Source organism: Aptenodytes forsteri, unplaced genomic scaffold, assembly GCF_000699145.1.
Source record: "Aptenodytes forsteri isolate BGI_AS27 unplaced genomic scaffold, ASM69914v1 Scaffold212, whole genome shotgun sequence".
Classification (NCBI taxonomy): domain Eukaryota; kingdom Metazoa; phylum Chordata; class Aves; order Sphenisciformes; family Spheniscidae; genus Aptenodytes; species Aptenodytes forsteri.
Genome location: NW_008795487.1, coordinates 3,718,965 through 3,729,301, shown reverse-complemented (window position 1 = coordinate 3,729,301; position 10,337 = coordinate 3,718,965). Strand labels below are relative to the sequence as shown.

The 10,337-nt window shown below is 42.7% G+C and overlaps 1 protein-coding gene across 1 annotated transcript in view; it reads left to right on the top strand.

The window, feature by feature from the left end:
* The window catches only part of DHRSX (dehydrogenase/reductase X-linked), a 137,150-nt gene that overhangs the window by 100,473 nt on the left and 26,340 nt on the right, over nt 1-10,337 (top strand). The window contains exon 5 of the mRNA XM_019472617.1: nt 3,050-3,257. Within this exon, the coding sequence (XP_019328162.1) occupies nt 3,050-3,257 (208 nt within the window). The remainder of the gene's footprint in view (nt 1-3,049; nt 3,258-10,337) is intronic.

Here is a 10,337-nt window from a genome sequence, read left to right as displayed (position 1 = left end):
GTTGGACTAGATGATCTTTAAAGGTCCCTTCCAACCCAAACCATTCTGTGATTCTACACGTATGTGCATGGGAGATTGAATCATGGTACAGGACCCTATGTGCTCCTATTTTTCTGATGCATAAAGTCAAGACTAGATGTAATGAAATCAAGGATGAAATCAAGTAACCAGTGCTGATTTTTTTTCCAATGTAGCATTTAAACAACATGAACCTGATAAGACAGGGTCTCACAAACGAAACAGTTGTTCAGTGAAAATCCTTGTCAGTTCTGTATCACAGGTTATTCCTCTGTCTTATGTAGTCCATTGATGTCAGATTCCTGGAAAGCAAAAAGTACACACAGAGAAAATGGGAAGAGAGCAGGTAATCATTGCAGGGGTTCTGCCAAAAGTGTCTGCTCTGTGTATCCAAATTTATATCCTTCATATCTATAGTATGTTATTGAAGTCTGATTCCCTGCTGCCTTGCAAATCATTTGCATCTCTGCACTGTGATATAAAAGGCTTCCTTGCTGATTAGATAGCTTTTTATATCTTCTCAGCACTCGTGTTTCTCTGACATAGATATCTATGCAAAGTACAAGGCTTTTGAGGATCCGGCCCTTGTAGTTCATGCTTCATTGCCACAAGGTAAGTCAAAACAGCACTCACGCAAAATGTGGGAATGGGAAGTCATGGGGAGGGTTCACTGTCCTCCTCTGCCTGGCATCTGAAGGTTACTGAAAGCCAGACTAGACCCAGGCACAACAAGTCAGAGTAATCCCCAGCCCTGCTTCCCTGTGAGCCGCTTGCCGGACAAGATCACTCTAATTGAACTCAGGAAGCTTGTCCCGTGCCCCAGCTTGCATTCTCCACTGGTGGGGGAATGGTGGCACCGATGGAGAAGTGCCAGGGTTGGCTGCCAGCTGGCTGCCGGAGGCGGCTTCGGATGAGTGCTTCTTCCCATGGGTGGTGTGAGCTCTGCCCCGCACGGCTGTGCAAGTGAAGCTTGTAGCGGCTGAGGATCTGGTCCTTCAAGTTAAAAGGGTTGAAATATGCATGAAGCATAAGGTGACATTTTGAGTGTCTCAGATCAGAGCATGGACGTTACTGAATTTAAAATGTAACTGCAATTTCCTGACTAATGGCAAGTCACTTTTATATTCATGCAGTGATTGTTCTTTAGTCTTAAAATAGCCCATTTTACCCTGAGGCGCAGGTGATATCTTTATGATGATGGAGCTACGTTATCCAGCACGTTACAGCTCAGGCCGTTGGTTGGTGCAAGGGCTGTTTATGATCAGCTATCCTTTTTCATTATCGCTCAATTTATATAATGCTTTTGTAGCCTGTTTGTGATTTGCTTGAACAAGAATAGAGCAGGGAAAAAAAAAGAAAAGAAAGAAAAAAAAAACAAGAGATGCACTGGAGAGTCAATGCTGTTGTCTTTTACTTCCTGTAGCCGAGCTGTACAATTTACCATTGTGTCTCCAACTTTCTGAGTCCATTCAGATAACACAAACAGTTAAATTGCTTCAGTAGCCTTATACCTCTGCAGAGAGTCAGCCTGTTTACTAACATTCAGGGCTTTCTGTGGTGGAGTATGCAGGATATCATAAATAAGGTATTCAACAAGAATGAGATAACAAAAAGAACTCTGGGACATATTTGCTATTCATTCAAAATAAAAACCTTGCACATAGTAGCAACCACAGAAAACCGAAGGCAGGCTTTTCAGCAGAGTAGGAGCATCCCCAGCCTGGGCATTTGCTGCACTAAGGGAGAAGGTGTAGAGGATGGAGCTGTAGCTGCAGCTGTCACAGAGGCAGGACAACAACTCGGGGGAAGGAGAGAGCTGGATGGGTGGGTGCCCCTCTATCTCCTTCCAGCAGCACTAGCTGCTGCCCCACAGACCCTAACCCCTGGCTCCACATTGGCAGCAGCAGCAAGCAGCGCTGCTTCCCTGGGCTCTGGCAGAGGCAAAGGGGATGGCGACCAAAGCTGTTTTGCTGCCCTAGGAGCCCGTTGCTTTAGGCTCCTGCCTGCTTTGCCCATGAGCTGTCTGTAATGCCAGGAATTACCTTTGGTTCTGCTAAGCACAAAAAAGGTTAGATGAGAGGCTGTAGTAATTACAAGAGTGAATTGTCATGGCATAGGAATTTGTGGAAGTGATGCTGAGGCCCCAGTCGGGAGGAGTGTTTTGAGCGACATACCTGCTAATTTGCCTGGAACTAGCCTGCTTATTTAAAAAAGAAATACTGCTGCCTGCATGCAGTGAAGCCCAGCTAATCAGCAGTTCCTAGAAAGTTTGACATGAAAGAAAGGCAGATTCAGCATCCAGATGAGAGAGGTGCACAGGAGTCTCAACAGGTAATGTTTTGCTGTAACTCCCAGTATTTGTGTACCGTCGTCGCACCTCCTGTTTGGCACAGACCCAGCCAGCTGTCTTTGCTCTAAAGGCTGTATATGGCATAACTGTGGTTACACTTGCAGCCGCTCTCCTTGCCCCATCTTTTTATCCATCTCTTTAGCTGTGCGTAATCTGGTGTGTCACTGGGGCAGGTGCAACCATTGCCTTACTCATCTGTACTGTGCCTAACACAGGAGCATTCATCAGAAACTAGTAGGTCCTGCTGCAATACAAAGAATAATAACCAGGAGTAGTATGATCAGGCACGGATTTACTGGGTGGGAACAGGGTATGTAGGTGTGGGAAGAGGGCAGTGAGGAAGGGGAGAGTAGTTTGAGGGCCTCTAGGTGATGATATCCTGGAGATTGCTACCTCAGCGTTTCTAGCTTAAATAGTTTGACACAGAGATTCTGGCAGGTACCATGTAATTTTATTTTTTTTTTCCCCGCCATAAATCTGACTTGGTGTCTGATGGAATAATCACCAGAACTCCAGCAAACAACACAGCTGCTAGTGATAAGCTGTTTCTTCTGACGACTCAATGTATAGCTGTGTTTGCTGGATATTGCAAAATGCAGCACATTTGATGTTTGTGCACTTCTGTTTTCCTTCTGATTATTTTTATGTGCATCTCCCTCTCTCTTTCTCTCCTGTATACAGATGTTCGTATTCACCCCATGGAGCCTATGCCCAAAGCAAACTTGCCCTTGTGTTATTTACCTATCAACTACAGCATCTTCTGACTGCAAATGGAAGCCATGTGACTGCTAATGTAGTAGACCCTGGAGTAGTGAATACTGAGCTCTACAAGCATGTCTTTTGGGCTGTAAAAGTGGCCAAATGGATGACAGCCTGGCTATTTTTCAAGGTATGCAGTTTTTTAAATAATTTTGTTGCCGTGCCCCTGCATTGTCAGAGCTGTAGTCAGCACGGAGCTGAAGGTGTTTCGGAGTTCATCATAATGTATGGTATTTATTGCATTTCTCTGTGCTGATGAGATGTACAGAACTGATACCCAGAACAAACACTTATTTTAAATGGACGGAGCGAGCTCTCAAAGTAAGGGAGGGGAATGCCTTTGACTGTCTCTGCCCATGCACTGATTATCTCTGTCCTGATCTATCCGTGTGCCTTTGTGCGTGCATGGGGGCAAAACACCATCCTAACACAGAGCCAGAATATGCAAAGTGTTCCTTGGAAATGTCTTGTACGTCCTCTTAATGAGAAGCAGACATGATCTGGCATGGTCTACATGTATGCAACATTATAGAGAAGAGGGCAAAGGGAAGAAGGAACCTGTACAAAAATGGTGGTGGGAAGTGGCGATACTCGAGGCTGTGCGGGTGTGGACACTCGTGCTCTGGGAGGTGGGACAATTTTCATTTAGCTTTTTAATCCTAACACATACTTGTAATGGTACCTGATTTTCTATTATCTATTCCTGGTCTGCATTAGGAGACTTAAAGCTGTTTGAAAAAACCAATCCAGAAGTGGACCAGACTCAGTTACGATTAACTTCAGTAACATTTTGTAGTGGTGTAAGTCGATCAATCTGAAATCAGTTTAGCTGCGTAGCTGCAATCTCCTCATGCGGACAAGCCTTAGGAGGACTTGTGCTGAGAAAATGTGCTGCTTATAACTCTTTCAGAAAGTAGTTTTGGATTAAGTGAATGGAACCTGATTCCATTACAGAAAATTAAATGTCCTAATTAAAATGAAGTATTTTAGATCAAGGGGCATGTCCCACAAAGCAAATTAATTTTAAACTTTGATATGGAAATACCACTAGCTTTAATTTTAGAAATGAAACTGGAGGCTGGAAGAGTGGCTGTAAAATAAGATGCAAACAAATAAACCCATATTTAAAAAAATTAATAGTATCTTCTGAGTACGCCTTGAATATTGCAATAAAATTGTAATAGGAATGCTCATAATATGTAATGCATTCTTAAAGGAGCAGAATGCAGCTTTCCCAGACCGTATATATTAAACTTGTTTTGCTTCTTGTGATTGCCATTTTAAATATCAGTCTTGGGTGGTGGTGGTTTTTCATTGGACTTACTTCACCTTGCTAACATAACAGTTTCATGTAGATGTTTAGGTTGTGCTCAGCATTTCCTCTAGAGCCACAAAATTCTGACAAAATTTCCGTGTCTGAGTGAGAATTGAGTCTCTTGTTTACAGCGCTCAATCCAGTTCAGTTTTATTGATGTGCCCAGGGAGACATTTTTGTATTATACTGACCATGTTTAGACACTGAATGGGATGTCACTGAACACACACAAAATGAGTTTGGATTTATCACAAGAAGGAGTCTCATACTTACAGCTCTAATAGCAATGCCGCCGATCGTTCCTGATCACTGCCTATTCTTTGGATGAGATACCGCTCTAAAGGAATTCTGCCTTGCAACAGGTGATGGACAGACATACTGACTTGCATGGAAGTGCGATGTGTGTACTGCCTGAAAAGCAAATGCATCAATTGCTTTTTGAGTCAGAATAACTTCAGGTTTGGATAAGTGAATGCTTCAGTTACCGAGGTTGAGATTTTCACATTTTTCTATAACACTCAATGTGTTTTTCCAATAAGCCAAAGGTGAGGGAAACTCTTACTATCACTCTTCCCATCCTCCCTTAGACTCCTGAGTTACGGCTCCGACTTCTACTCTTTGCTTATTGCTTAAGACATGTTTATGTATTCGGGATTGAGTTTGCCTTCCTTTCTCACATTCAGGAGCACTTCATCACATAGGTACACCCTGTTCAGCTCCGGCAGAACTGCATCACAAGGCAATGTTTAGCTCCATGGCAAGCTCACGTTGAAAGCCTGCCTGGCGGTTTGAGTAGCACTGTACCGAGCACTGTAGTATTCAGCACTCAAGCCTGGGTGGGTCTTGTGTTGGTCTTGTGCATTAGGGTAAATTTCCCCTGAGAAAAGTAAGAAAGCAAGTACAAGACAATTCAGTTGTCTGATAATATTAACTGATAGTTGGTATTATGGATTTCTTCTCCCCTGGAATTTTGTTCCCGAGTGCACATATATGAATCTTCCTTCTAGGATTATGGCAGTAATGCAGTGAAAATGAGGTGATAGCTCTCTAATCATATTGGCTCAACTAACTTTTATCACCCTGAAGTATTCCGGAGTGGTTTCTAAACGCATGCAGGAAATTGCTTCACCCACTGCAACCTGGCGCTCGTGAGAGCCAACACAGCCCAGATAGCTCTGGTGAGGAAATGCATCACAGATTTATCACATCACATTCCCTCAGGAGAGAGTCAACATGTTGTTTGATTTAATTCCAAAATATTGTGGCAGAGCCTCCACTACCTTTAAATGCATTTCCGCCAGCACTGGTCCCAGTTGCATTCAAGTCAAATACTTCCTAGGGATTGCAGCCTGGCCCCCACTCTCGCTGGGCTGCTCGTATTTGAGGTGGCTCAGTGTGGCGGACAAGGCTGTCAGCTCAACATCCGCCTCAGAGCCGCCTCAAGATATTTAGATACTTAAGCAAATAAACCTACAGTCTCGTAAATAGGCCATGATATGTACTTGTAATTTACTCAAAGTATTAACAGCCTGAGTTTCTCAGAACTGTGAAACACTGTCTTCTGGTCTTCATACGTAGCTGTCCTCGTTTCAGCTGGGATAGAGTTATTTTTCTTCCTAGTAGCTGGTACAGTGCTGTGTTTTGGATTTAGGATGAGAATAATGTTGTTAACACACCGATGTTTTAGTTGTTGCTGAGCAGTGCTTACACTAGTCAAGGACTTTTCAGCTTCCCATGCTCTACTGACTGAGAAGGCTGGAGGTGCACAAGAAGCTGGGAGGGGGCACAGCCAGGACAGCTGACCCAAACTGGCCAAAGGGATATTCCATACCATGTGACGTCATGCTCAGTACATAAACTGGGGGGAGTTGGCTGGGGAGCAGCAATCACTGCTCAGGGACTGGCTGGGCATCGCTCAGCAGGCGGTGAGCAGTTGCATCACTTATTTTTCCTGGGTTTTGTTTCTCTCTCTCTCTTTTCTTGTTTTCCTTTTCATTGCAAATTATGATTATGATTATGATTATTATGATTATTATTATATTCTATTTAAATTATTAAACTGTTCTTATCTCAACCCATGAATTTTCTTACTTTTACTTTTCTGATTCTCTCCCCCATCCCACCGGGGCAGAGGGAGGGTGAGCGAGCAGCTGTGTGGTGCTTAGTTGCTGGCTGGGGTTAAACCACAACAGGAGCTCAGTAAAAATCTCAGCCAAATCAGTTTGGTTTTTTTTTTCCCCAACAAGCTGCAGTGAGAGGCACCCCTGTAGAAATAAGATAGGCCAAGCTAAAGGAGCCAGTGACAGTCATAAAAATTGTGAAATGAATGCCTGCCCTTTAGAAGTGATGGTTTCATTCTTTCTCAGCTCGATTCTTTCTCAGGAAAGTTATTGTCTGCTGTGATACTTGTTCTTTAATTTTCCGTTTTGCAAATGTTTTCTCTATGTTTTTAATAAACAGGGATTGCACCTGTCACACGCAAGAGAGAAATTATGTTTATTCCTCAAAAAAATAAATTGATTTCTACCCCTATGACTTCTCAGTAAATAAAAGCTGATGAGCTGTCACAGTTCTCTGCAGAGTGTGGTGAAATATGTTATCCCTTCGAAGTTTTAACATAAAGTGATCTTCTTTTTGAAGACATAAAGTTCAAACTAGTAAACAATAACTAATTAATAAGATAATAATAGCCTGAAAAGACATTGGTTGGGCATCAAATTGCAATTTAGCCAACTGTGCAACACACCAGTTTTAGTGATGGGTACTGTCCAAGCTGGAAGCTGGGAAGGTACCATTTCCTTCTCAAGTATTTCTGCTTCTGCTACGGATACTGAATATTCATTCTTAAGCCAGATGGCCTCTGCTTGTGATACAATTAAAATGCCTTAGAGCAAAAAAAATGTTGACTCTCATTAATGTCCAATGTCAGGGACTGTTCTGTTTCATACAACTTCATGATGCCATCGAAGTAGAGACATTTCCCGCATAGCAGCGCTATAAACTTCCCCCAAACCTTCTTTATGACAAGCTGGGTGAATGTGTCATTATCAGATATAGAGTATTTGGTCCTTTCAGCCACCTCAGGTTGTTGGTATTTAGGAAGGCATTGTGGAAGGAAGACTGCACATCAGATCTTGTCTCAGCTGTCATTTCCAAAGACATAGTGCCATGTAAGTGATTATTGACTGACAAACTGGAAATGATTAGGATTAGTGACCCCAGCGGCCTGTAAAAGTGAAGGGAAAGGCTTCAGGAATACAGGCTAGAAATCAGCCAATATAAACTAGTTAATTTCTTTTGTCTGTCAAAATAGGCTTAACTTCAGCGTAATTTTCCTATAACATTTTTAAAGAAATGCTTCCAGTCTGTAAGTGCTGCTAGAAAACAAGATCTAAAGAACCTGGATTCGTCATTCATGCCAGAGGACATAGTCATGCAGGTCTTATTGCAGCATTTCTTATTCAAACTGTCCCTTTGGTACTGTGAATGTTGAAAATTCATTTCATCCTCCCCCCCGAGGTGTCAGAAGACAAACACATCACCACACAACAACGCCAGCTGTACAGAACGAGAATAATTAAATTCTACAGCTGAAAGCAGCAATTCATCAGCATCAACATCTTCGGTCCATGTGAGTGTGTGGTCCTCACGTAAAGCTAGTCTGGAATTTTCTCACAAAATGAAAACTCCTTGCAGAAACATGTCATTTGCGGTTAATTTTTACAAAAGGCTTTTCAGATCAAAAGTGGGGTTCTGGTCAAAATCAGAGAGAAGGAAACAGTCTACTTTATCCCAGTAACTCTGATCTTTAAACAGGTCCCATTTTTGTACACATTGGTACAGGGATTTAAGCGTCAGAGCCATAGGGCTTCTTTTTTCCATCTAATAAATATTTGCTTATTCATACAGTCATAGGATGATTCTAGGGGAAAAGAGGGAGGGACCCACCTGAGAAAGATAATGAGCAATCCACCTTTGAGCTACCAAATCCTGGTGATTTGGGTATTTTTCTTGGATGTGAATCCCTGGACTTGGGTAGGCACCCAGGTCCTGCCTGTTATGGGGTATGTGGATGCAGCTTGGCTGCTTTATTTATTCTAACTGCTAAATAAGGAGGCTTTGGAGCATAGAGTGTTTTGAGTCTGTCCTAATTAGGATTAGACCGCTCTAAAGGAGGCTGACTCAAAGTGCACACCTACACAGCATTGGACCCTGGTCTCCACCGAACCTGTCGTTCTCCTGCAGTCCCAAAATATCATTATTTTTGTGTGTGTTTTCTCAGGTCTAAGTAGCCGAAATGCTTATTATAAGAGACACGTTGAGAGTTGCTGGAGAGTGTTTTGATGGCAGGAAAGTGAAGGATTTGTGTTGCGTGCCTTGGTGTATGGCATGCAAAGGGATAAGGATGCTGTACGGGACAGCACAAAATGGGTGGGATTGTGTTGGAGTGCATCAGAGGGAGTCAAGGCTGTTGAAGTTCTTGTTTATAACTCTTATTTGGAGCAGCTGCTGGTGCGATCTATCCCCAAATCACACCCAGGCTTCTTCTTGGAGGGTGCTAGTTGGAACAGGCCAAAACACAGCCATGGAGCGGGTGAAAAATGAAGCGGTGTGCACAGTCAGAGAGATCCATCTCGCACCCTGTCCCACAGATTTAATTGTTGGGTTAAAAAGGGAGGAGCATCCCTTTGTTTTCCTGAGAGTGTGAAATGGGGAGACTATCTCCCATCTTTCAAAAGTGTTCACAGGGCAGGAAAACTGTCTCCATGTCTAACTCTGCCTGCAGGATTGACCCTTTTTAGCCTGGAAAATGGTCTAAAGAAACACAGGTTAAACCTACACTATGCATTATGTAAAAACCTACACTTGCCCTATGTGAAGTTGTTTTGGAGTGAAACTTCTGGACTGGTAAGCGACTGAAATGTTGTGGTATCATTCTACTGGCAGGTCAGAAGCATACTGAAAACGGGCATTTGTACTGTGTAAGAAAGGGTTTATCCCAAATTCCCGTGTGGTAGAGGATTGTTGATTTAACTTGACCGCTCAGGCAGATTCTTTTGTTCTACCTAAAGGAATTAAATTTTTATCCAAAAGAGTGAAAAAATAGTATCTGTATTGCTGTAATGGGGAGAGAGTAAGCAAGCAGTTAAGAAATTGTGAAAATACATGAGCCTAACCAGTGTTAGCACATCAGCACATAGCGTCTTGTAATCTGTAACTATTTTCTTACTCAGAACCCACAGAGTTGGTTAGGAAAGACATTTTCCATCCATCAATTTATTCCTTGCTAACATTTCTCGGCAGTGCTTTCCCATGTATTTGGTTAATACCTTTGTATGGTAATCTATTCCCAGACTTCCTAAAAATGGAATAAACACAAAAGAGGAAGATAATTTGCTGTGGACCAAAAACATGCCAGGGACTCAGTACTGATTCCTGTCAGTTTAAAAGAAGGTAACCACAATGCCTCTAATGTAAAGGTCTCAAAAAAGAGGTTGAAAGGCTGGGGAATTAGAGAAAATCTTGAAATTTCACCTAGACCATTAGCCTTTCACTTTCAATCCATAATCTTTATAGTTAGGGGTTATAGCATCACACTACTGTAATTCTCCCTCACGCGCCTGGGAAGTTCTACCTCCATCACCACATAATTAAAATTCCATTTTCTTTCGGTCAGGTAATACAACGCTGTTGGAAATTTGAACCCACTGGCAGCAGAACACAGGGCAGCCACTAACCTTTCTCATCAGCGTATCTCTCAGATACCTCTTTGAGAGAGAGAAAAAAAGAGGGAGGGAGGGACCCCCCCCAGCCCCACTGAAACAACCTATTCAGCAAGGTTAGGAACAGGAGTTACTGGCAGTTTCTCTCTTCCATGCGGAAGAGCCCTAACAC